The sequence below is a fragment of the Dunckerocampus dactyliophorus genome, chromosome 17 (genome assembly GCF_027744805.1).
Source record: "Dunckerocampus dactyliophorus isolate RoL2022-P2 chromosome 17, RoL_Ddac_1.1, whole genome shotgun sequence".
NCBI classification, from domain to species: Eukaryota; Metazoa; Chordata; class Actinopteri; order Syngnathiformes; family Syngnathidae; genus Dunckerocampus; species Dunckerocampus dactyliophorus.
This window is the reverse complement of record NC_072835.1, coordinates 19,056,878-19,081,584: the sequence shown is the minus strand read 5'-3', so window position 1 is coordinate 19,081,584 and position 24,707 is coordinate 19,056,878. Positions and strand designations below refer to the sequence as shown.

Below are 24,707 nucleotides of genomic sequence, written 5' to 3'. Positions count from 1 at the left end.
GAAATGAATTAATCATGGTTGTGCTTGACATGAAACAGCATACCGACAAGTTACAGAGAAGCTTTCTACCATGATGGTCAAGGTAGCGAACTAAACTCGTGAAATGGACATGCAAATGTTTCATCAGGTGGACGCACTCTTCATATACACAGCCTACTGTTTACCTTTCTTTTAAGGAATATTTTCATGTCAAACAACCCGTCCACATGGTTCTCAAAACAAAACTGCTTCTCGAGAATAAAAGCAAATCTTACCTAAAATACAGTATTTCAACATGTGCTTTTAGCGTGTCGCACCATGCGAGTGTCCTGTTACTTTTGAATTTCGATGAATACATGGGGACACAATTGAAACGAGTGAACTACATCCTCTACCGGCCAAACAGAGAACTACAAGTGGTATATTTAATTGTAGTTCGATTTAAATGAATGTCATCAAGGAATTACTCGTTTTAGTAGAGAGTGTTGGTGGCTCTTAAAAGAGCCTTTAAGGTTGGGAAGAGAACATTCAAGCCCTCTCTCCACGGATGCGGCGAGCCAGCTGAATATCTTTGGGCATGATGGTAACTCTCTTAGCATGGATGGCACAGAGGTTAGTGTCCTCAAACAGGCCAACCAGGTAAGCCTCACTGGCCTCTTGCAGAGCCATGACAGCCGAGCTCTGAAAGCGCAGGTCTGTCTTAAAGTCTTGAGCAATCTCTCTCACGAGGCGCTGGAAGGGGAGTTTGCGGATGAGCAACTCGGTCGACTTTTGGTAGCGACGGATCTCTCTCAGAGCCACGGTACCTGGTCTATAACGATGAGGCTTTTTCACACCGCCGGTAGCAGGGGCGCTCTTACGGGCAGCTTTAGTGGCCAGCTGCTTCCTGGGTGCTTTGCCGCCAGTGGACTTACGGGCTGTCTGCTTGGTTCTAGCCATTGTGACTTGCAACGAAGACAATGAGAGACATGGCGGGGCTCAGCGGGTTTTATTCCCAGGCATCATCGCTGATTGGTCCATTTAAAAACCACGTGCGTCGTAGCTGATCAACTATTGGAGGATACACATTTGAATTGAGCCAATCATTAAAACAATTGTCCAGAGTAATTTTTTGTCAGTAATATAGTTCAAAATCATAGTAACACACCGCCATACATTAATTGAAATTTTAAAATGGAAATTTCTTGAATGTAACGAGGTTCATTCAACAACAATTCATAGTATTATGAAAGTTTATTTCCTTAAGCAAGTAACTAAAGAGTCATACATTCAAATTCAAACTAATGCATGCTGTTTACATTCTGGTATGCTCAGAGAGGATAGGAGACATTTCATCTTAAATACAAGTGTTAAAACATTAACCATTACATGTGCACTGTTTCTTCCAGTACATTAGTATTGGGTCACCTATGAAATATTTTTTTAGCCATGTGAGTTAAAATGTGCCTGGTATCATCGGCCTTGTCTTCCTCAATGCACAGTACATGTTAGGTTATGGCAAGCAGGAATACCATGTCGGGGCCTTTAATTTGATGTTCCATTGGAGGCAGATACCACTTAAGACCTTGTTTATCTGCTCTTTATCTGATGGGTTGGGGTCAAAATGCATAATACATACAAATACATGGTCCGTGCTCCTGTGCATGCAATGTTTGACACTGCTGACAATTCATACGCAAAATTACACATTCCGGGTGGTATTAGGATAAATTTACTGGCATGATTCATAATTTTCTTCAAGTGAAATATATATCTGTATTTATACACACACACATGCATTTTGCCAACATGTCCCGTAAATGGCTCTAAAGAGAAGAAAGTTTGCCCTGGGGTGAACAATTTGATGGAATTGAAAGTTGACCTCTCCACTAAATGCAGGTTTGAAAATTTAAGCAATTTCAGTTGTCGCAGAATGTAACATTGAAAATTAAAAGCATGCTATACAAATTTAAACAATTTGAGACCATCTGCTGAAAAGACTCATGACAGCTTTTAAGTTTCCTTTCCTATACACATACAATTGTGCACTGCAAATAGTATAATTCTGCTGGATTTTTTCTATATAAAAAAAAAAAAAAAAAAAAAAAAAAAAGCTAGTGAAAGAATGCTCTTAAGAGAACGTGTGTGGCTCTTAAAAGAGCCGTTGGGGACAAACAAAGCCGCAATTTACTTGGAGCTGGTGTACTTGGTGACAGCCTTGGTGCCTTCAGACACGGCGTGCTTAGCCAGCTCACCGGGTAGTAGGAGACGAACGGCGGTCTGAATCTCCCTGGAAGTGATAGTCGAGCGTTTGTTATAATGAGCCAAACGAGACGCCTCAGAAGCAATGCGCTCAAAAATGTCGTTCACGAAGGAGTTCATAATGCTCATGGCCTTGGAAGAGATTCCGGTGTCGGGGTGAACCTGTTTGAGAACCTTGTACACGTAGATGGCATAGCTCTCCTTTCTGCGACTTCTTCTCTTCTTTCCGCCCTTACCGGGAGCCTTGGTGACAGCTTTCTTTGAGCCCTTCTTGGGCGCGGATTTCGCTGGTTCAGGCATTGTTGTGTATTAATCCAACTGACCTGACTTTGCGAGACCCAGTGGCTTTTAAAGCCGCTTCATGCAAATAGGACTGTGCCAAAGCTTTTTGTTGATTGGCTAACACATCACACAGGAGAAAGAAAGAGGCGCGCGCTTTCAGTGTCACGTGACACACCCTTTGTTGGAACGTTCCGCAATTCTGATATACATTTTATATTTAAGTACGCAAATGTCAGGTATGCACATGATGGTTTATTAGTTTCAGACATGACTAAAAGTGACATTAAATAACATCACGTCGTTATACTTGCACAATTGCACAGCTAAAGTATGAAAAGGAGTAAGAAGTAGATCTTAGTTAATCCACCCCTTCGCTATGTCTATTGTTGATCATTCATCCACAACATATATATATATCAGAGAAATATATATCAAGAAGCTATTATTGTCAATTGTTGTTTACCTCCAGCTTGTCTTTTTTATTCATTGTAGTCAAGATGACATCATCTTCATTGTCCAGTTCCTTGATCTCTTTGATTTCCTCCGGTCCCCTATTCTAAAGTTAATGTGGATTTTGTAGATGGTGCTTTAAGGGAATTGAATTTCCCCCTGCTCATATATAAATATAACATCAGAAATGGTGTCTTGCTTACCCAAATTGTGAAGAACTGACTCATAGTAAATGCAATAAATAACATTAACACAACTTAGTCAGTCCAAAATGTTTCAGCAAGTCTTAGCTGGTCTTAGCTCAGTGTTTACAGTGCAGTTTCAGGTGATAGTTTCATTCACAATTATCCTGCAATTAGTTGAAGCAGATTACACAGTCAAAGCCCAAAGTATGCATAACATCAGAATTGTTGACACTATATGGTTACAGTGCATGAGAGTAACATGCAGATCAATACTGAAATACAGTATCTATACCAGATCTTTATCAGAAATAAATTCCTAGATCAGGTGGGTCATTTGAGGTAATGTATATCATTAACAAGAACACATTAAATTGTTGTGAATTAGTCTCCACTCTTATAGTAGTTCTTAAACTATAATTACTTTATTGCCCTTTGTTTAAAGCATTTTCTGTAATTCAGCTCGTGTGTTAATTGCTCAGAAATCAGTGACACCACAAATGACCCATGACAACTCAAGCACTGAAAACCCTTTAACAAGATACATAGGAAATATTTAGTAGTGAGTACAACAAATGGATGCTCTTAAAATGAAGTGTGTGGCTCTTAAAAGAGCCGTTGGGGTAAATGATCTCGCGCGTTACTTGGAGCTGGTGTACTTGGTAACAGCCTTGGTGCCTTCAGACACGGCGTGCTTAGCCAGCTCACCAGGCAGGAGGAGACGAACGGCGGTCTGAATCTCCCTGGAAGTGATGGTGGAGCGTTTATTGTAATGAGCCAGACGAGACGCCTCGGAAGCGATTCGCTCAAAGATATCGTTGACAAAGGAGTTCATAATGCTCATCGCCTTGGAAGAGATTCCGGTGTCGGGGTGAACCTGTTTGAGCACCTTGTAAACGTAGATAGCATAGCTCTCCTTTCTACGGCTCTTCCTCTTCTTGTTTCCTTTGCCGGGAGCTTTAGTGACAGCTTTCTTGGAGCCCTTCTTGGGCGCGGATTTTGCTGGTTCAGGCATTGCTGCAGTCCGATACAACTGATTAACGCTTGGGAAAACCCGTGGCTTTATAGCCCCGCCATGCAAATACAACTGCGCCAACGCTTTTCTTTGATTGGCTGACGTACCACACGAAGAGGACACTAAAAAAGAGGTGCGATTCCAGCCTTCAGCACATATGCTCCGTTTTATATAAAGCCTGTAAATATTTAAAATACACGTCGGATATGTATATACTACATACTTAGTTCAAAAATAAATTCTCGCTACTCCACAGATGGTATGAGCCGAGTCGTTCAAAACTTGCAGATAACTCGGAATTAACTGCAACTGTTACTGAAACTGCATTTGTATAAAATAAAGCCCATGAAAAAGGTCTCGTTCCAGTTTCCTGTTTGAGTTGCATCGCACAGTACGGTTACGGCTGGCCTATAGAAAACCCTGTATAACGAGTTTTACCCACTTACAAGGTATTTTGTACTGTAGATTTGTTAACAGTAACGATTACAGTACAGCAAATGGTTGCTTTTAAGAGAAGTGTGTGGCTCTTAAAAGAGCCGTTGGGTTGTCATGCCATACAGCAGTTTACTTGGAGCTGGTATACTTGGTGACAGCCTTTGTGCCTTCAGACACGGCGTGCTTAGCCAGCTCACCGGGCAGCAGGAGACGAACGGCGGTCTGAATCTCCCTGGAAGTGATGGTGGAGCGTTTATTGTAATGAGCCAGACGAGACGCCTCGGAAGCGATTCGCTCAAAGATGTCGTTGACGAAGGAGTTCATGATGCTCATCGCCTTGGAAGAGATACCGGTATCAGGGTGCACCTGCTTGAGCACCTTGTAAACGTAGATAGCATAGCTCTCCTTTCTACGGCTCTTCCTCTTCTTGTTTCCTTTGCCGGGAGCTTTAGTGACAGCTTTCTTGGAGCCCTTCTTGGGCGCGGATTTTGCTGGTTCAGGCATTGCTGCAGTCCGATACAACTGATTAACACTTGTGAAAACCCGTGGCTTTATAGCCCCGCTATGCAAATAAAACTGCGCCAACGCTTTTCTTTGATTGGCTGACGTACCACACGAAGAGGACACTAAAAAAGAGGTGCGATTCCAGCCTTCAGCACATATGCTCCGTTTTATATAAAGCCTGTAAATATTTAAAATACACGTCGGATATGTATATACTACATACTTAGTTCAAAAATAAATTCTCGCTACTCCACAGATGGTATGAGCCGAGTCGTTCAAAACTTGCAGATAACTCGGAATTAACTGCAACTGTTACTGAAACTGCATTTGTATAAAATAAAGCCCATGAAAAAGGTCTCGTTCCAATTTCCTGTTTGAGTTGCATCGCACAGTACCGCTACGACTGGCCTATAGAAAACCCTGTATAACGAGCTTTACCCACTTACAAGGTATTTTGTACTGTAGATTTGATTAACAGTAACGATTACAGCAAATGATTGCTTTAAAGAGAAGTGTGTGGCTCTTAAAAGAGCCGTTGGGTTGAAATGCCATATAGCAGTTTACTTGGAGCTGGTATACTTGGTGACAGCCTTTGTGCCTTCAGACACGGCGTGCTTAGCCAGCTCACCGGGCAGCAGAAGACGAACGGCGGTCTGGATCTCCCTGGAAGTGATGGTGGAGCGCTTATTGTAATGAGCCAGACGAGACGCCTCTGAAGCGATTCGCTCAAAGATGTCGTTGACGAAGGAGTTCATGATGCTCATGGCCTTGGAAGAGATACCGGTATCAGGGTGCACCTGCTTGAGCACCTTGTAGACGTAAATGGCGTAGCTCTCCTTTCTGCGACTTCTTCTCTTCTTTCCGCCCTTGCCGGGAGCCTTGGTGACGGCTTTCTTGGAGCCCTTCTTGGGCGCAGATTTCGCTGGTTCAGGCATAGTTGTCTTCGGATACCTTCGGACTAAATGTAGACAGTGCCAGAACCAGTCGCTTTATAGCTGTTTTATGCAAATACGACTGTGCCAACGCCTTCCTGTGATTGGCTAGGATATGACTGCAGGAGACACTTACATAAAATAGGCGTGCGATTCCAGCATTCAGCATCACGTGCACACCGTTTTTGAACTACTTTTGATTTACGTTTTATATTGAAAAGTATGGAAATGCTGCATCCATGTATACTACTCACAAGATGTTTATATTTCAGACATTTCAGGATTAACGTAAAACGTACTCCTGTGTAACTTTTTGAAGTGAACTTAATTTGAGCTGCTCTAATTTTGAAGGCACATGACCAACATGGTAAATACTCAATGCCCTTAATGGCCAACCTGTTGTATTCTAACAGCTTGGCATATCCGTAACTTTTTGTGAGCAGTAATACATAAACATAACACAAATGCAAATCTTACTTCCCCACATTGAGAGGAACTGACAAAGTAAATTAATTACACAACACCAATACAGCAGTTATACAGAAACCTTTACATGATTCAACTCAGGTCTCAACTGTGTTGACGTGTATGACACAAGTGTTTATCTTTAGAAAAATACCATATCAAGCATTGTTTTCACATAAGTAACTCAATATATTCACGTCACTGACAAATACTAAAATACCAGAGTATGTAATGAATTCATTCCACTTAATCTCGATTCCTCCGCCCATTAGTTGCTAAGGACCGCCACAACAGTCTAGTGAACTCGTTTACAATCCTCTGATCATACGTTTAATACGTAAGGTAGAAAGGAACTGAAGCTCAAGAAGCATTAGTGTGTGGTCCTTAAAAGGACCGTTTGTTGTGAACATATACAGGTAGTTGACATCTAGCCTCCGAAACCGTAGAGAGTGCGTCCTTGTCTCTTGAGGGCGTACACCACATCCATGGCAGTCACAGTCTTCCTCTTGGCGTGCTCGGTGTAGGTGACGGCATCACGAATGACGTTCTCAAGGAACACTTTGAGCACACCGCGAGTCTCCTCGTAGATCAAACCGGAGATACGCTTGACTCCACCACGGCGAGCCAGACGACGGATAGCAGGCTTCGTGATTCCCTGGATGTTATCACGGAGAACTTTACGGTGACGTTTTGCGCCTCCTTTCCCCAAACCTTTACCTCCCTTTCCTCTTCCAGACATTTTCGTCGATGTTTGGCAGTAATGTGAATAGTCTGGCAGAGTTGCCGGGCGGCTTTCTTATCGCACGACTGCGGACCTAAGAGAGGACCGTTGACGTCATCTGGGTGGGACGGCCTTCGGTGAGCAGCCCTTCCCCCATAACTTCACTAAGAATAATTCGAGTTTTTCGTTTATATTTTAAGCGAAATTATGCAGTTAGTAGTGGAAATAACATGTATAATTGCACATGATTATATCACATTTCATTTTTACTTTAAATGTTTGAAGATCCTATTAGATACTCTATTCATCTCCAAGAAAAAAATCACATTTCCAGCAGCTCTGCATAAATGTCATATCAACTTGCTTGTTCATGATGTAAAGGAGCCGTATGTCCAGCTCAGCCAGTGACACAGTCTGCCTTCTTCAGTTTGTCTAGGCGTGTGGCATTGACACAAACATGATTGAAATATTTTTGATGTTCGGATATATTCTTCTATGCTATTTTTGTTGTGTTGCTCATGATATTGCAAACTCAAGTCATTGGAGGGCTTTGGGGCCAAAAATAGTTTGAGAAGCACTAGCTATTTTTGGCACAATTGGGTTTCTTGTAAACATTTGTATGTAAAAAAAAAAAAAAAAAATGTATTGACGTTGTCTTATAATGTATTTATGTCATGTTGAGTCTGCAAATGCATTTGTTTCTAAAATTTGTTATGTGCTTTTCAGTCTGAATTACCAAATGAGATTAAGCAAGAAAATTAACTAGCACTACATTTAGTGTACAGCAGGGCTCAATTTGATCAGTTGTGCAGCCTGTGCATTAAAATGTAGAACATTAAAAATAGAATAAAGCTCTTTCAGAAAAGTGTGTGGCTCTTAAAAGAGCCGTTGTGGGGTCTGCTTTTAGGAATACAGGTTTACTTCTTGGCGGGCTTCTCAGTCTTCTTGGGCAGAAGAACAGCCTGGATGTTAGGCAGGACACCACCCTGAGCGATGGTCACTCCACCAAGGAGTTTGTTGAGCTCCTCATCATTGCGGACAGCCAGCTGCAGATGACGGGGGATGATCCTGGTCTTCTTGTTGTCGCGGGCTGCATTTCCAGCCAACTCCAGGATCTCAGCGGTCAAATACTCTAACACAGCAGCCAGATAGACAGGAGCCCCAGCACCAACACGCTCAGCATAGTTACCTTTACGAAGCAGTCTGTGGACACGACCCACTGGGAACTGAAGGCCGGCGCGGGAAGAGCGAGTCTTAGCCTTGGCTCTCGCCTTACCACCGGTTTTGCCACGTCCAGACATATCTTCCGTGAATGAATTGAAGAGCTGTGACTCTCTAAAACGATGACCATTCTAAGCGGGAGCAGTGTCTTTATACACACGTAGGATGCTCAGTGATTGGCTAGCTGAAACGGAAAACAAGCTGGCCAATCAGCAAAGACCTTTGCTCGGTCGCATATTGCGTGTAATCCATCACATTGAAAGTTACTTCAAAATAATTGGAAATGTATTTATCATACCACCTATTATAGTGAAAATATGTACAATTCAACACATAAAGCAGGAAATGTACTATCATGATATGAATTGATACGTGTTTTGGTTTTATCGTCTATCTCAAATGATCAATGTGGCACTTTGTGTGTAATAAAGAAAAACAATATGTAATTGTATTTTTTCTGATTTGTCCCATATATAATATGTTGTGACTGGGAGGAGTTGCAGATCAAGGTACCATTCTATTCTCTCATGTTAGTCAAAGATTAGTTAGTCTTCCGTTCCTAAATTATGACGTATATCACCACAAATAATTTGACATTGGAATTCTTGTTTAGGGTTATTTTTATATTAAATACTTGGTCCATAGTTTCCAGAACTACATGATCACAGCTCTCGCTTATTAGCACTTATTTTACATTGTAAATGCCAGATGCTAAGTGCCATTGTTTGTCATTGTTTAACAACTATGTAATTGTATCATTAAAGTAATAAATATATACATACATATGTATATATATTTTTTGGCCACTAGCTACGTGACAGCCTCCAACAGGCAGAAGAAGCCATCCAGAATAGAACTGCTTTTAATTTGTTTACATTGCATTTTGTTATTGCTCAATTAAGACTTGAAGGGACAGATCTCCTATTTTTTTTTAAAGGAGCTCATTTGCACACACTTGTAGAACAGTCTACCAGTCTATGCAAAGTTTATATAAGTAGTAATAGTGAGCTGTATGGTCGTAGTCTCTTATTTATTCTAGTTGTATCTATTTTTCTTATACTTGAAATATTTTTTGTCATTGAATTAGTGTTGCAAGTTTTTGTAGTTCTGTATTATGAACCATGTCCTTGTGAGGAAATAGTGGCAATAAAAGCTGTTTGGCACGGACATTCACTCCATTGCAGCCTGCTTTGTGTCTACGTCTATACAAGTCATGGATCCCATACATAGACAAAATGGAAATTCAAAAAAGTGACTTCCATCCACACAAAGATTATAATCAATATTCCAGAATAAATCACTCATATTATTAGTATATCTAAATTCATTCACCCCAGCGATTATTTCCAAGATATATCGAGTTGAGGCCAGGCTAGTTTCTTAAAACTATAAATACATGTAAACAGTCATCATTTCAGGAACGAGGAGGTATGCCTTTTGAAAGTAGTGTGTGGCTCTTAAAAGAGCCGTTGGGTTGAAATGCCATACAGCAGTTTACTTGGAGCTGGTATACTTGGTGACAGCCTTTGTGCCTTCAGACACGGCGTGCTTAGCCAGCTCACCAGGCAGGAGGAGACGAACGGCGGTCTGGATCTCCCTAGAAGTGATGGTGGAGCGTTTATTGTAATGAGCCAGACGAGACGCCTCGGAAGCGATTCGCTCAAAGATGTCGTTGACGAAGGAGTTCATGATGCTCATCGCCTTGGAAGAGATACCGGTATCAGGGTGCACCTGCTTGAGCACCTTGTAAACGTAGATAGCATAGCTCTCCTTTCTACGGCTCTTCCTCTTCTTGTTTCCTTTGCCGGGAGCTTTAGTGACAGCTTTCTTGGAGCCCTTCTTGGGCGCGGATTTTGCTGGTTCAGGCATTGCTGCAGTCCGATACAACTGATTAACACTTGTGAGAACCCGTGGCTTTATAGCCCCGCTATGCAAATAAAACTGCGCCAACGCTTTTCTTTGATTGGCTGACGTACCACACGAAGAGGACACTAAAAAAAAGAGGTGCGATTCCAGCCTTCAGCACATATGCTCCGTTTTATATAAAGCCTGTATATATTTAAAATACACGTCGGATATGTATATACTACATACTTAGTTGAAAAATGAATTATCGCTACTCCACAGATGGTATGAGCCGAGTCGTTCAAAACCCACGAGTTCAAAACTTGCAGATAACTCGGAATTAACTGCAACTGTTACTGAAACTGCATTTGTATAAAATAAAGCCCATGTGTAAGGTCTCGTTCCAATTTCCTGTTTGAGTTGCATCGCACGGTACCGCTACGGCTGGCCTATAGAAAACCCTGTATAACGAGTTTTACCCACTTACAAGGTATTTTGTACTGTAGATTTGTCAACAGTAACGATTACAGCAAATGGTTGCTTTAAAGAGAAGTGTGTGGCTCTTAAAAGAGCCGTTGGGTTGAAATGCCATACAGCAGTTCACTTGGAGCTGGTATACTTGGTGACAGCCTTTGTGCCTTCAGACACGGCGTGCTTAGCCAGCTCACCGGGCAGCAGAAGACGAACGGCGGTCTGGATCTCCCTGGAAGTGATGGTGGAGCGCTTATTGTAATGAGCCAGACGAGACGCCTCTGAAGCAATGCGCTCAAAGATGTCGTTGACAAAGGAGTTCATGATGCTCATTGCTTTGGAAGAGATGCCGGTATCAGGGTGCACCTGCTTGAGCACCTTGTAGACATAGATGGCGTAGCTCTCCTTTCTGCGGCTTCTTTTCTTCTTTCCGCCCTTGCCGGGAGCCTTGGTGACGGCTTTCTTGGAGCCCTTCTTGGGCGCAGACTTGGCTGGTTCAGGCATTGTGATGAATGCAGTGCTTTCCGACAGGAATGAAGCTGTTCTGCAGCAGCCAGTGTTCTTATAGACGTGTCATGCAAACTATACTGTGCCGACGCCTTTCTCTGATTGGTTGAAACCATTATTCACTGATAAGTGCTCAAGTAACAAGGTGTGAGACTCACCACGCGACATTGCGATTGGTTGAAATGTGCTGCACTTTTGAAAGCAGGCTAACGATTAACAATTTATGTTTTATAACTACATTGACAGAAAATGACTAACTTATGAACTGAATTCATAAAAGCACAAAGCCTGCTTCAAGTAACCAATAGTGGTGGGCGGGTCAGTCCAATTATCGATCCCATAAAAAGTTCAATACTTAGGCTTCAGATTAAATATTTCAGTACTCAACAGGTCATGTGTTCTTGCCAACTCGAAAAGTATTAATAATGCAAAGAGCTTGATATACAGGCATTATACAAGTACAATTGAAGCACGTTATTTAAATACATTTAGTGGAATTGAAATAGATAGACTTTAACATAACTTAATACCGTTGTGAAAGAGATACTGTATAATTGCTATATTTAAACTACATTGTTTTGAGTTTCCGAATAAAAATGTATTGCTAATGAAATATTTTATTATTTTGACTTAACAATTGTAAATTTTAACAACTTAAAGCATATGGAAAGAAACGGAAGCTCTCAATAGAAACAGTGCGTGGCCCTTAAAAGGGCCGTTGTAGTTGTTGCAAAACTGACGAGTTTAGCCTCCGAAACCGTAGAGAGTGCGTCCTTGTCTCTTGAGGGCGTACACCACATCCATAGCGGTCACAGTTTTCCTCTTGGCGTGCTCAGTGTAGGTGACGGCATCACGAATGACGTTTTCCAGAAACACTTTGAGCACACCGCGAGTCTCCTCGTAGATCAAACCGGAGATACGCTTGACGCCACCACGGCGAGCCAGACGACGGATAGCAGGCTTGGTGATTCCCTGGATGTTATCACGGAGAACCTTGCGGTGACGTTTGGCGCCTCCTTTCCCCAAGCCTTTACCACCCTTTCCTCTTCCAGACATCTTCCACGTTTGTCAGTGACAATGTAGACTGATTAGCTCGAGCGATGGGCGGCAATCTTATTGCAAATCTGCGGACCTAAGAGAGGAGATGTGACGTAATCTAGACTGGGCGGTCTTTCAGCCAGTAACCCTTCCCCTTTAACTTTAATAGGATGAATTACGTAAATTGTCCTGGAGGTTTTAAAACAAGTTTGATTGAGTAGTTTGTAGTAGTTGTTAGTTTGTATGTATGTGCGGTATGTATGTATAGTTGCAATGGAGCGCTTTGTTTACAGGTTCTGACATAATCACAATGTTTCAGCGCATATCTGATACCATTCTCATATGTGTAAACATGAGTTAAACGTGGTCATGTCTCAGAGTGATTAGAGATTATTCACAGGAACATCTGTAATAGAGATGCCACCCTACGAAGCATGCATACTTTGCCCAGTCATTCTATTCTTTGTGTGACTAGACAAGTCTTGCTTGTGGGATCTCGGTTCAAACCTCACGTCCTTATTATTACTAAGAAATAATAAACGTGCACAATTATGAATGCATCCACGACAATGGTCAAAGGTGAGATCAGGTCACATTTAGCTAAAATGTCATGGTGTTCTGCTTTCTGATTTGCTGTAGACCATTGTCAATCTCCTCCGTGCCGTTTCCTGTTGTGGTCAATAGTGGCTAGCAAACTAGCTATAGAAGAAGACGTTGTGGTCAATGGTGGCTAGCAAACTAGCTACAGAAGAAGACGCTGACCCCGATGGAATAAATTAATCTTGGTTCAAAGGAGTAGGACAAGGAGCAGAAAATACGACGGGGTCAAATGTGGGTGGAAGACAGCCCTGTGTCTTGATGGACAGCCAATCGGATCCTCCGGCTCAGCGCAGGTGTGATTTTTTGGGGGTCTACCACTTGACTTTTGTGTTCCATAATGCTCAGGATGTTTCAAAAAATTTGAAAGATCTGATTATGAGTGATTTACTGCGCCCAACCTCAGCAGCAATGGCACGCTGCGAGAGGCCTTGCTTAAGCAGTTCGACAGTCTGACCACGTTCAAAAAGAGAAAACTTCTTAGCTTTAGCCATCAGGAGGGCATGACAGTGTGAATGCCTGACATAAAATGAAAATTTTGAGCAGATTTTGGCTTTTATAGCCTGTGGACTTAAACTTTTGATCAGCTGATAAACAGCCTATTTCAGTTTAGTTGTTTTCAATAAATTACTTTTTCAAAATGCTTTTTGTCCCACTCCCCCTTCTTGTTTTTGCAAATATGTAGCTCTACTTAAAACCTTATTAAGATCCAAATGTGCAAAATGCAAATTCTAGCAATTTTTCAACTGAAGTCTTAAGATTTTGATCAGGAGTGTATATACACAATTGTCCCTCGCTACATCGCAGTTTGATTATCCTCGACTCTACCGCAGTTTTTCAAAAAATAAATGATTGCTGTTTGGTGGTTGACTATGGCCCATTAGTAAAAAAATGTTGAAATACAAATGATATGCAATATTCTGTAATGACACAAAACATTGAGACATTACATTAGCTTTCATTACATTAGCATCACACTGCATGGAGTAAGCCATGGCATGTTTAACATGATAGAGTGAAAATAAGTTTTTGGCTTCTTACTTTGTCTTCATTCCCCACTCTGTTTTGACACTCAAGTTTAGAATAAATACACTGGAGGCTAACAAGTTATCCCGCTAGCATGCTATGCAGCCGTGGCAGTCTCTTCTGTCATGTAGCCTCTGCATTAACAATGTAGTGTAAACAATGAATAATAGGAGTGTAAAGGTCACTATAGGGGTGTTTTCATGTCTACAGTGCTCTAATGGTTAAAAATTTATTTAGAAAGTCCTTAAAGGTATTTTCTATGCTCTGACAACATTCCATATTTATTAACATTGAATCCTACCACGGTCAGGTCTGGAACCAATTAACCACAATAAACGAGGGACTGCATAGCTTAGAAACAGAAGCCTCACTTCAAGGAATGAGTTCTTGGAAACAGGAAAGTTTTGAGGGTGTTTTAAATATATATATATATATATATATATATATATATATTTCAACCCATACCCAACAATTAAGACATGTTATGTTGCATTTATTCTGTTGCTTAAGTGCCAGAGTTTGGTTACCATCTTCTGTTATAGCTAGAGGATAATTCAGTTGAGTTAAACCGGAATTAAGCTCATTTTCGAGACAAGTGTGTGGCTCTTAAAAGAGCCTTTGGGGGGGGGGGTCCTGGTCTCAGAGATGCAGCTTTACTTCTTGGCGGGTTTCTCAGTCTTCTTGGGCAGAAGAACAGCTTGGATGTTAGGCAGGACACCACCCTGAGCGATGGTCACGCCACCAAGGAGTTTGTTGAGCTCCTCATCGTTACGGACGGCCAGCTGCAGATGACGGGGGATGATCCTGGTCTTCTTGTTGTCGCGGGCTGCATTTCCAGCCAACTCCAGGATCTCAGCCGTCAAATACTCCAACACAGCAGCCAGATAGACGGGAGCGCCAGCGCCAACACGCTCAGCATAGTTACCTTTACGAAGCAGTCTGTGGACACGACCCACTGGGAACTGAAGGCCGGCGCGGGAAGAGCGAGTCTTAGCCTTGGCTCTGGCCTTACCACCGGTTTTACCACGTCCAGACATGTTCACAAATTTAGAACTTGTTTGACACAATGCCAAAGCCAGGGGTGAGCAGCGAATTTATTGTTTGCTAGCTGCTCATTGATTGGCTCGCTTAAGTGGGAAATCGGCTGACCAATCAAAAAAGAGTATCATAAACTGTACAATTGTGAACGTTTGCCAAGAAAGACAACAGAAAATGCAGTCTTATTGACATAGTGAAGTATTCTCCTTTTAATTAAATGTATGTTTTATTATTGCCTGTTACATTTGGATAGTCTGTGTCTGTCTGTATAAATGATACATTTTGTCACATGTACAAAATCAAGGTAAATGCACTCAACCCATCTCCAAAGACGACTCCCTTGTATGATGCTTAATTTGATATATTATGTATTTATATTAATTCAGACTTTAAATAGGTAAACTGAACTGAGCTGTTATTTTGGTGATATTAACTTAAGCCATGGCCCTTCCTTAAATGAAACTTATACTGACATGTACGGCAATTAAAACCGTCAAGTTTAAGCAATGAAGTAAACTACAGTACATGTTACACTACATACGTGTTTTGCCATCTACACTGAGAAAAGGACAACAGCTTCTAGCTTAATCTGTAAGGAAAGCACAGACTCGACGCGGGGGACACAATTATAGGAACTTGTTTGGAGACAAGCGCTTTAATAGTTAACATTTAATCACATTTATAATTTAATGTGTTGTGTCAATGTACTGTTTAGTTATGCAGACTATTGTTAAAGCTCACAGTTTCATTTTTCTCTATCCAGGTTGGATGGACGATTGCTTTTGAGAACAAGTGTGTGGCTCTTAAAAGAGCCGTTGGGTTTAAGCAATACTAACAGATTACTTAGAGCTGGTGTACTTGGTAACAGCCTTGGTGCCCTCGGACACGGCGTGCTTAGCCAGTTCACCTGGCAACAGAAGACGAACGGCGGTCTGGATCTCCCTGGACGTGATCGTGGAGCGTTTGTTGTAGTGAGCCAAACGAGACGCCTCAGACGCGATGCGTTCAAAAATGTCGTTGACGAAGGAGTTCATGATGCTCATAGCCTTCGAAGAGATTCCAGTGTCAGGGTGCACCTGCTTGAGCACCTTGTACACGTAGATGGCGTAACTCTCCTTTCTACGACTCTTCCTCTTCTTGCCTCCCTTGCCGGTAGCCTTGCTGACGGCTTTCTTGGAGCCCTTCTTGGGTGCAGACTTGGCTGGTTCAGGCATCGTGGCGAACAACGCAAAGTTTTCTGACACGACTGTACCAGCACAGCGCGAGGCAGTGGCCTTATATACGCCTCATGCAAATTTAACTGTGCGGACGCTTTTGTGTGATTGGCTGACACTGTCATTCATGGGCAGTGCTCGAAAAGAGCGTGATGGCGCCGTTCAGAGTCACGTGATACGGTCTTTGCTGAAACGTGCTGCAGTTATGAAAGCATGTGAAAGCTTAACAGCATGAATGATCTTAAATATCCGACTTTTATGTTATTGTTGAAGATGACTTTTTTATTTACGATTGGTTCATGTTTCCCTGAAAGACAATTTTAATGGCAACACCCCACTACAATTAGATACACAAGAAACAACCTGAACCACATACTGGTGCTTATTATTTTAACTAACGTTTACATATATGAGAATGGTGTCTTTATTATATGGTATCTTTAGTCCTCTTATTTCATTTTAATTGGTGTACCAGTGATCGATTGGCAAGTGAAGATGTAATATTCTTATTATTTCATTTGAAATGTATTTTGTTTTAAACATGGACGTATAGTCCTTATTAGCATCAGGTCTTGTAACAGTATTAAGCAAACTGAAATGCAAGCTTTCTGTAGAAATAGTGTGCGGCCCTAAAAAGGACCTTTTTGTTCATTGTTCAAAGTAAGTGTCTAGCCTCCGAAACCGTAGAGAGTGCGTCCTTGTCTCTTGAGGGCGTACACCACATCCATGGCGGTCACAGTCTTCCTCTTGGCGTGCTCAGTGTAGGTGACGGCATCACGAATGACGTTCTCCAGAAACACTTTAAGCACACCACGAGTCTCCTCGTAGATCAGGCCGGAGATTCGCTTGACTCCACCACGGCGAGCCAGACGACGGATAGCAGGCTTCGTAATTCCCTGGATGTTATCACGGAGAACTTTACGGTGACGCTTGGCGCCTCCTTTCCCCAAACCTTTACCTCCCTTTCCTCTTCCAGACATTTTTCCTAATAACCTCTCGAGCGTACGAGCAGACTGCAGAAAGTTGATTTGCTGGTGAATTGGATAGCTGATCTTATTACAAAACTGCGGACCTGAAAGAGGACAGATGACGTCACCTTGTGTGCCGGTGGTAGCCCTTCCCCCTTGACAGCCTGCTGTCCCTCCATTTTGCTACTTTCCCTGCGTTTTAACTCGAACTTTTTTAAAATGTTTGTTGCTACACTGTTTTCACTAGTACCTATGGTTCTTCTATAATGACAAAATTCATAAATAGTAATACGAATAAGCATTTAAATTGTGAAATTAATTCTACGGTGAATATATGAATGTTAGTAAACGTATACATTCACCAGCCACCTCATCATTTTTCATATCTTACCTAAAAACTCTGCCTTTACAAATATATTATATCATATGTTAGTGTTCGTTTTGATTGACCCTCAGGGGGACATTCACTGAACATGTTTACTATCGTGGTTGTATTTTTCTGCACTGCTATTGTTAAGACCAGAAGATTACATGATTTTTAAGAGTATTTCTGGACATCAGTTATGACAGCCACAATTGAATGTGTTTAGTTTAGCCACGGTCATTGCAGCATTTAACAGTTAAACATGCAAGTCATTGGAACATTATATAGAAAATAATAAATTACAACAAAAAAAACTATGTAACTACTTTTTACACTTGTGTGACAGGGTCTCCTTTAGCCGTTGTTAGGTGTTTTACTAGTTTTAAAAGTGTTTCGCCTTTTCTTTGGCTTTTTTGACATACCGTACTCGAGACTTCTTGTCTTGCAGTTAACTTCTTTTTATACTCGTCCCGTTTTGCCTTTGTCAGGTTTTGCAGTTGAATATTTCAAAACTTTGTCTTCGACATTGCATACACAAGACCTGTCATTATGCAGTTACTGTATTTGCATTTTACAGCGGTTGACTTCTTTTTACACTTGTGTGATAAGAATGTCACCATGTTAAAGGAAGGCTTATTCCAGGCATTCAAAGACTTGATGGGCAATATCAGACACTGATACCACTTTTGGGCATTTTGAAGATACCCATGCTGATACTTTGTGTGATTTTTTTTAATGATATATATATATATTTCCCCCCTAGTAACACACATGGCAAACACTGGCCATTTTCAAACTTTAATGTGTATTTATCACAACATATTAGTCATAACAACTCATAGGTAGTGTACTGTTTATACATTTTACATTTTGTCTAACCATGGCGACGTAATTGATGAACATAGCTGAAAACAGGCCACTTGATTAGGTACCCCCCTTCAGCCCTTACCTTGCAAAGAACCCCAATGAGTGTTATATCACCAGATATGTCTCGATGGGTGGCAGAGCTCTATTTATATTTAGTAACAGTTTGTGTAACCATGGCAACATAACCGATGACCAAAATTGAAAGCGGACACATTATTGGGAAACATGCTTCAGGCCATATCGTGGATATAATACGCAAGCAACCCGCAAGGATACAATGACGGGACAAAGGTAAGCAACAGGCAGGCCCATTCAAACTTTCAGTGGACATTTTTCTAGTTTGTATTGTGTTGTATTGCACTTGGACTACTTTGCCTTAAGGGTTGAGGAGAGACAGCGTATCGAGGTACGTGAGTGCCTTGCAGGTCACAAGGCCATAGTAGGTCCGGAAAATGGAGCATTTCCCATCTGCCTTCTGTCCCAAGTCCGACCACACCCTCTCTAGCTCCTGCCGCGTCATTTCTGCGGAGCTGAACAGGTAACGATAGCAGCAAGCATTGTAGCGGATGTGTTTCCGTCCTGAGAACCGAGTGTTGTGGGTCGGCACCACGCCAGCCTTCTGAGCACAAAAACCCAGAAAGACATCCGCAGACACGGGCGCACGAATCAATGCGGATGCTACGTACACTTTTCGGACCACGTCTTGAGACAGAACATAGGATGTCCCGTCGCAGTAGTCAGGTAAGTACTTGCCGGAGTAGAGGCCCGGAGGAATGTAGCCAGGGCTGGAGGGGTTCCTGTCAGGGAACTCACCATGGATCACTCGTCCCAGATAGAGGTCCTCAGGGTGCCTGTGTAACCCGAGCAGGTAGCCTCCGATGGCAGGGATGTTCACAAACACATTCTCATGCGTCAGGAGAACAAAGCGTGCCTTGGGACAAAAGGTGATGACCCAGCGGAGTGCCAGCACGGTTCTTTCTATCGGGTCAAGCATGGATGAGTCAGTCACTGCCTGGACTTGGACCATGTCCTTGTGGAGGCCAGACTCTACCATAAGAGCCTCACGCAGAGAAGACGTGTGAGACGAGCCTATGAGGAAAAGAACCCGCAATGAAACACCTTGCACTCGTGTTTGATTGGCCCATGTCCTCCTGATCGCATCTCTTTGAGAAATATTAAGAGGGGAGCTGAAGATTAGCGCAAGCAGGAAGATGTCAGATGCTGTGCAGGCGTCACAGTTGGAGATCGGGTATGCTTGGGATACATTTTCCCTGACGTTGCTCAGATCCAATTTCCTCGCTTTCTCCCTTACGTCCATAACATGGTCGTCGATGTACAGTCCGGGTGTAGGCTGAAGAAGATACTCCTCTACAAAGTCAGCGCCAAACAACAGCGCATGGAAAAGCAGCACATTGAAGAGGAGGAAGCACCACTGGTGCGTTGTTAGCTTGGACAGAAAGCACTGGAACATAAATAAAAAAGTACACGTTACAATCACTGTAGCTCTAGATTCTTAACAGTTAGATTTTTACCTGCATGACTTATTTTCAATAATGTTCTTCTCTCTCAAGGTGCAGCAGTGGCAGAGAACCTCCAAGAATACAAGTTGGCAGACGGTGTCTCCACTTTCTTCCATGAAACCTTAGCAGGGTGTCACATGAGGAGGACAGCTATGCATTTAAAATATGAATGAGACATCAAAGTTTGATGCAGTGGTATGAAGAGAAAGGTTAAGGATTTATCTTTGTTTATTTAGGCTAAATAGGCTGGTCAATAATTATAATGTATGTACTGTAACTCATTTACAACTGTTCAAAAAATATTTTATTTTATTTTATTTATTTTATTTTATTTTATTTTATTTTATTTTATTTTATTTTATTTTATTTTATTTTATTTTATTTTATTTTATTTTATTTTATTTTATTTTATTTTTAGTGGACAACCAGGTTAGATGCAATGCAAAACATTAACCAGCAGGTGGCAATCATTTGTAGGGATGACCATCATCCAACCGTCAGACGGTAATGAAGAAGAGTAGGTCGGGTTTGTTGGAAGCTAAGCTAAACTATTGGCTGCTAGCTAATGTAGATTCGTCATGTAAACAGTGGCGATAATGGCTGCCTCCATCGAGAGTTTGCTGGAGGAAATCTCCGGCGTAGAAGACCCGATTGAAGAGCTGCAGTGTCTGAAAACTGCACTTTTATCGATACCCGTCAGCGCTTTGAGGGAGTTTATTAGCGGGCATCGTTTCGACGTGATCTTCTCTTTGTTGAACTCTAATGAAAGGTCGGTTTGCCGCTTTTTCTGTAATGTCATCTGCTGAGTCACGCATTTCTTTCATTATATTCTCACACAAAGCAATTACCATTATAATCGGATTCTGAAATTACATTTTTTTAAGTGTTGACTTGTTTGTATGGACTATCATTACACTTGTCTGGGTGGAATTATACACCAGTTATCTAGAAAATAGCATTATGCTCAGAAGTATGGAGTTAATTGACAGCATCTGTATTGACAGGGAGCAGGTTGAGCTGTGTGTGGACATCCTCGAACGCATCTTAAAGGCCTGCAGCCCTTTGCATGTTGCCCAGAACTACATGGCGGAGCTGCAGGCGGGTCTGACACATCCCAACAGTACCGTAAAGATACTGGCTTTGACCCAGGTAACGTGCTGACAGACTGTGCATGCACTGATAAAACCAGTAGCCCAAAACAACTTTTTCTATCAGGTCGATAGAATGGTGGAGCACCCTGACGCTGTCACCGAAATCCTCAACAGCCAGGACATTCTCCGAACGGTGATCCACTCCATTGCAGAAGAGAACATGACAGTGGCCAAACAGGCAAACAAGCATTGCCGTCATTTGTGTACATTCTTTACAGCAAGTGCATTAACTGTTGTTTTGCAGGCCATCCAGTCCCTGTCTAAGCTGAGTCACTCCAAACCTGGCTTGGACAAACTGTTCCAGAGCAACTTACTGGACGTTTTAAAGGACGTGATGGCCAGGAGCGACATTATCCGATACAGAATATACGAGGTAAGATGATTTTAGCGGCCTCTTTTAGAGTGCCTACTGCTTGTGTTGTTTATAATTTTCCTTTGTTTTGTCAGCTGGTTGTAGGAATTTCTTCCATGTCTCCAATTTCCCTTGGTTACTGCGCAAACAGCGGGATAATGTCTCAGTTGCTCGGGGAACTGACAGGAGATGATGTTTTAATCAGGTAATAAAGTCTGTTGTATTATAAATACAGAGGACATACAGTATGAGGTCCCACAATTCCCGGAATCCGTCTGTTTTGCGCTCTCAGACAGACATATTTAGCTTGCGTGTCTGTGAATGAACAAACTGATGAGCGATGCGATCAACAACCACGAAGTTTTTGTAATAATCCACGTAATGGATGTTATATGAGCATGCTCCCAAATACGGCGGCTAACTTGTTTAGCTCACTTCAGCGTTAAATGCAGTGACACAAAATGGTCAAAAAATGCTGCATCTGTTAAAAAAAAAGTTGCTCTTTAGGTTCTCAGTAAGAAAATATAACAATCTAACCAAAACGAGTGACTTTAAGACTAAAGAAGATGGTGCCTTGGATGCCTGGCTAACGTTGGGATTACCTTTTTGAAGGGCCACAGCGATTGAGATGGTAACAACTGTTGCCCACACTCAACATGGCCGACAGTACTTGTCCCAGCAGGGTATAATGGACAAGATTTCCAACATGATCAAAGGAGCAGAAACGGATCCCTTCTTCTCCTTGTATCTTCCAGGTGAGCATCCAGTTACCCCGCTCCTAAATATAAAATACTGCAATTCTTAGTTTTGTTTCACTCAACATTTACTTGCAGGTTTGGTGAAGTTCTTCGGCAACTTGGCCATCATGGACAGTCCCCAGCAGGTTTGTGAAACCTACCCAGTGTTCCAGAACAAAGTGTTTGAGATGGCGTTGGACGAGGACCCCGTGATGGTCGGCGTGGCTCTGGACACTTTGGGATTGCTCGGTTCGACCGTGGAAGGGAAGCAGGTCCTGCAGAAAACAGGTAGATGAGAAGCAATGGCAGTCGTTAGAATCCGTTCCAAGGTAAAAATGCTGCCATCATGAAACCCTTTACTATTGACTGTACAGTACAGGCAAATACAGTTTTAAAGTAGCGTTTAACCAGAGCTACCTGGCATACAAATGCAATGTTATAATGTAAAAAGTCACTTTTTGTTACAAAAATGAAGAAAGCGTAAGGCATTGGTGAGTCGTGTTGAATTGTTAATGGTAATGCAAATGTAAAAAAAAGACATTAACCACTATAAAATGTAAAAACTGCAAAAAAAAACTGCATCTCAGCATTGTGATATGGGAGAAACAGCATATTAGCATGAAGTTCGGTCTTTGCTGGGGTTTTTCCCCCATTTTTGCAGGGGTTTTTTTATTAATTTGAAAAATGACAGCTTTATTTAGTTTTGCTTGTTTCTCATGATATTGCAACTTTTACATATAAATATATTTCTTTAAGATTTTGACTCTATACTAGTAAAACGACATTATTTTTCCTCATAATATTACAAGTTTTTTTCTCTTTAGAATACGTTTTCCCTCTCAATGTTTTGACTTTATTTTTGTAAAATTACAGCTGTTTTTTTTTTTTTTTTTTTTTCATTTTTGATGTTTTTTTTTTTTTTTCAACTTTCTTCCTGTAAGTTTCCTTGTAATTATGACTTTATTGCCATAATATTTGGACTTTACTCTCGTAACACTTTTTCTGCACCTTCATTTTCTAAAAATTACAACTTTATTGTTTTGCTTGTTTTTTTCATATCAGGACTCTAAATAAAATGTCTTTAATGTATCGACTTCACGCTACTAAAAGGATTATTATTTTTCCTCATAATATTACAGCGTTGTTCTTGGAAATTTACAACCTTTTTGTCATTAGAGTACAACTGTTTTTCGTAGTATTTTGACTTCATTCTTGTAAAATTGCTGCCGATTTTTCCACTTGTGTGGTTGTTGTTGGATTTTATTTAGTTTTCTTGTTAAATTATAATTGTAGAGCGTGCCACGGGCCAAAAAAAAAAACAAAAAACAAACTGCGCAATTGCTCATTCATGCAGTACCTCCTCTGGTCTGCCGGGGGTAACAGCAAGGCGTTTGTGTCACAATGAAGCAGCAGTAGAAGAAAAGTAGACATTGGTCTTTTAACAGCAAATGGACTACAAAATATGCATCATTTACAGAAACTGCAGTCGGGAAGCCGATGTGTTCTTGCCATTGGACAAATATAATTGAGAACCCTTTGTTTATAGTGTAAATCTTATTATTAGAGGCACCAATGCATTACATTTAGCATCACATACAATTATCTTTATTCTCTGATTGCAGGAGACAAATTTAAGTCGGTATTGTTGAGCATAAGCCAGCTTGCCAGCTCTGGCGCTACAGAGCTCAGAGTGCGCAGCTTGGAGGCCATATCACAACTCCTCACTCTGCAGGTATGTCTGGCTCCGCCTATATAGTTTGATTGTCTTCCGGCATTGTCAAAGTTAATGGCTGATGTTCCCATCTAGCCGGAGCAACAGACAGAAGACCTGCTGGCTCTCACGGAGTCGTGGTTCCGCCTTTTGTCCAAACAGCCCATTGAGATGATTCGCAACATCAGCACTCAGCCGTTCCCAGAGCTGCACTGCGGTGCCCTGCGCGTCTTCACCGTGAGTACCCCCGCCGCTTTCATACATAACTTATTCTCATCACGTCTTTACCCACAGCTTTATTTATTTATTTTTTTTAATCTCCCAGGCCATTGCCACTCAACCGTGGGGTCAGAGGTTAATGGTGGGCACGCCGGGTTTCATGGAGTTTGTTTTGGATCGTTCCACGGGTCAAAGCAAGGAGGCCAAAGATGCAAAGTTTGAACTGGTGGGCTCCCTTGTGACTTCTTCGACAGCAACAGAGATACTGGGCACACAAAATTACATCTCTCTTAAGGCTTACCTGAAAGAGGGGCCTTACTACGTGTCGGCCGTGGCCGCAGTGGGCACAGAAGGAGCAGACTGAGCCTGCTTTCACTTGATTTATGCAATGATGTTTGCAAACAAGTGGGTTCACACACATTGTGCCATGTTGTAATAGACCAAATCGCTCTAACACTGTATGACAAAGTGTCATAAAAACTCATTTCCAATCGAAAATGAACTCATCCACAAACAGTCTGTGATTAAACATGTAAAATTGGGCAGAAAGATACCACTCCAAGCTCTGCAAGTGTTTGAGGGACTGATTAAAGAGAATATGTTTGCTGACTTAACAGAATTGCTTGTTTCCATTGTTGTTAAAAATGTGTATGTG

The 24,707-nt window shown here is 41.7% G+C and overlaps 11 protein-coding genes across 11 annotated transcripts; 1 reads left to right on the top strand and 10 right to left on the bottom strand.

Annotated features, from left to right (window-relative positions):
- Positions 1-490: 490 nt before the first annotated feature.
- LOC129170400 (histone H3-like) lies at positions 491-7,241 on the bottom strand. Its single transcript, XM_054757888.1, has 2 exons — positions 6,927-7,241; positions 491-956 (listed from the first exon to the last, which is right to left on the bottom strand). Exons 1-2 carry the CDS (start codon positions 7,222-7,224, stop codon positions 508-510), a joined length of 747 nt encoding a protein of 248 aa, XP_054613863.1. The 5' UTR covers positions 7,225-7,241; the 3' UTR covers positions 491-507.
- LOC129170399 (histone H2B-like) lies at positions 2,082-2,561 on the bottom strand. Its single transcript, XM_054757887.1, has one exon. It carries the CDS (start codon positions 2,518-2,520, stop codon positions 2,146-2,148), a length of 375 nt encoding a protein of 124 aa, XP_054613862.1. The 5' UTR covers positions 2,521-2,561; the 3' UTR covers positions 2,082-2,145.
- LOC129170396 (histone H2B-like) lies at positions 2,850-4,709 on the bottom strand. Its single transcript, XM_054757883.1, has one exon. It carries the CDS (start codon positions 4,147-4,149, stop codon positions 3,775-3,777), a length of 375 nt encoding a protein of 124 aa, XP_054613858.1. The 5' UTR covers positions 4,150-4,709; the 3' UTR covers positions 2,850-3,774.
- LOC129170397 (histone H2B-like) lies at positions 4,710-5,088 on the bottom strand. Its single transcript, XM_054757884.1, has one exon. The coding sequence runs from the start codon at positions 5,086-5,088 to the stop codon at positions 4,714-4,716; it is 375 nt and encodes a 124-aa protein (XP_054613859.1). The 3' UTR covers positions 4,710-4,713.
- On the bottom strand, positions 5,634-6,029 carry LOC129170398 (histone H2B-like). The gene has a single exon (XM_054757886.1). The coding sequence runs from the start codon at positions 6,021-6,023 to the stop codon at positions 5,649-5,651; it is 375 nt and encodes a 124-aa protein (XP_054613861.1). The 5' UTR covers positions 6,024-6,029; the 3' UTR covers positions 5,634-5,648.
- Positions 7,242-9,872: 2,631 nt separating the features above from the next.
- On the bottom strand, positions 9,873-10,296 carry LOC129169682 (histone H2B-like). The gene has a single exon (XM_054756298.1). The coding sequence runs from the start codon at positions 10,294-10,296 to the stop codon at positions 9,922-9,924; it is 375 nt and encodes a 124-aa protein (XP_054612273.1). The 3' UTR covers positions 9,873-9,921.
- A 561-nt stretch (positions 10,297-10,857) lies between these two features.
- LOC129169681 (histone H2B-like) lies at positions 10,858-11,247 on the bottom strand. The gene has a single exon (XM_054756297.1). The coding sequence runs from the start codon at positions 11,245-11,247 to the stop codon at positions 10,873-10,875; it is 375 nt and encodes a 124-aa protein (XP_054612272.1). The 3' UTR covers positions 10,858-10,872.
- Positions 11,248-14,547: 3,300 nt separating this feature from the next.
- LOC129169679 (histone H2A) lies at positions 14,548-14,950 on the bottom strand. Its single transcript, XM_054756295.1, has one exon. It carries the CDS (start codon positions 14,946-14,948, stop codon positions 14,565-14,567), a length of 384 nt encoding a protein of 127 aa, XP_054612270.1. The 5' UTR covers positions 14,949-14,950; the 3' UTR covers positions 14,548-14,564.
- Positions 14,951-15,343: 393 nt separating this feature from the next.
- LOC129169680 (histone H2B-like) lies at positions 15,344-16,181 on the bottom strand. Its single transcript, XM_054756296.1, has one exon. The coding sequence runs from the start codon at positions 16,161-16,163 to the stop codon at positions 15,789-15,791; it is 375 nt and encodes a 124-aa protein (XP_054612271.1). The 5' UTR covers positions 16,164-16,181; the 3' UTR covers positions 15,344-15,788.
- Positions 16,182-18,312: 2,131 nt separating this feature from the next.
- LOC129170148 (beta-1,3-galactosyltransferase 9) lies at positions 18,313-20,036 on the bottom strand. The gene is made up of 2 exons (XM_054757397.1): positions 19,895-20,036; positions 18,313-19,824 (listed from the first exon to the last, which is right to left on the bottom strand). Exons 1-2 carry the CDS (start codon positions 19,898-19,900, stop codon positions 18,739-18,741), a joined length of 1,092 nt encoding a protein of 363 aa, XP_054613372.1. The 5' UTR covers positions 19,901-20,036; the 3' UTR covers positions 18,313-18,738.
- Positions 20,037-20,373: 337 nt separating this feature from the next.
- psmd5 (proteasome 26S subunit, non-ATPase 5) lies at positions 20,374-24,643 on the top strand. The gene is made up of 10 exons (XM_054756970.1): positions 20,374-20,651; positions 20,887-21,031; positions 21,098-21,211; positions 21,278-21,406; positions 21,481-21,590; positions 21,998-22,140; positions 22,219-22,410; positions 23,745-23,854; positions 23,930-24,070; positions 24,159-24,643. The coding sequence occupies exons 1-10, from the start codon at positions 20,479-20,481 to the stop codon at positions 24,414-24,416; spliced, it is 1,515 nt and encodes a 504-aa protein (XP_054612945.1). The 5' UTR covers positions 20,374-20,478; the 3' UTR covers positions 24,417-24,643.
- Positions 24,644-24,707: the final 64 nt, after the last annotated feature.

Bases quoted from the DNA above. Each gene is read 5' to 3' on its own strand.
- LOC129170399 (XM_054757887.1), bottom strand. From the start codon at position 2,520: ATGCCTGAACCAGCGAAATCCGCGCCCAAGAAGGGCTCAAAGAAAGCT.
- LOC129170396 (XM_054757883.1), bottom strand. From the start codon at position 4,149: ATGCCTGAACCAGCAAAATCCGCGCCCAAGAAGGGCTCCAAGAAAGCT.
- LOC129170397 (XM_054757884.1), bottom strand. From the start codon at position 5,088: ATGCCTGAACCAGCAAAATCCGCGCCCAAGAAGGGCTCCAAGAAAGCT.
- LOC129170398 (XM_054757886.1), bottom strand. From the start codon at position 6,023: ATGCCTGAACCAGCGAAATCTGCGCCCAAGAAGGGCTCCAAGAAAGCC.
- LOC129170400 (XM_054757888.1), bottom strand. From the start codon at position 7,224: ATGTCTGGAAGAGGAAAGGGAGGTAAAGGTTTGGGGAAAGGAGGCGCA. The intron at 957-6,926 runs GTTTCGGAGGCT...AAACCCGCTGAG, and splicing joins ACAAGGACGCACTCTCTACG to CCCCGCCATGTCTCTCATTG.
- LOC129169682 (XM_054756298.1), bottom strand. From the start codon at position 10,296: ATGCCTGAACCAGCAAAATCCGCGCCCAAGAAGGGCTCCAAGAAAGCT.
- LOC129169681 (XM_054756297.1), bottom strand. From the start codon at position 11,247: ATGCCTGAACCAGCCAAGTCTGCGCCCAAGAAGGGCTCCAAGAAAGCC.
- LOC129169679 (XM_054756295.1), bottom strand. From the start codon at position 14,948: ATGTCTGGACGTGGTAAAACCGGTGGTAAGGCCAGAGCCAAGGCTAAG.
- LOC129169680 (XM_054756296.1), bottom strand. From the start codon at position 16,163: ATGCCTGAACCAGCCAAGTCTGCACCCAAGAAGGGCTCCAAGAAAGCC.
- psmd5 (XM_054756970.1), top strand. From the start codon at position 20,479: ATGGCTGCCTCCATCGAGAGTTTGCTGGAGGAAATCTCCGGCGTAGAA. The intron at 22,411-23,744 runs GTAGATGAGAAG...CTCTGATTGCAG, and splicing joins GCAGGTCCTGCAGAAAACAG to GAGACAAATTTAAGTCGGTA. The intron at 23,855-23,929 runs GTATGTCTGGCT...GTTCCCATCTAG, and splicing joins CACAACTCCTCACTCTGCAG to CCGGAGCAACAGACAGAAGA.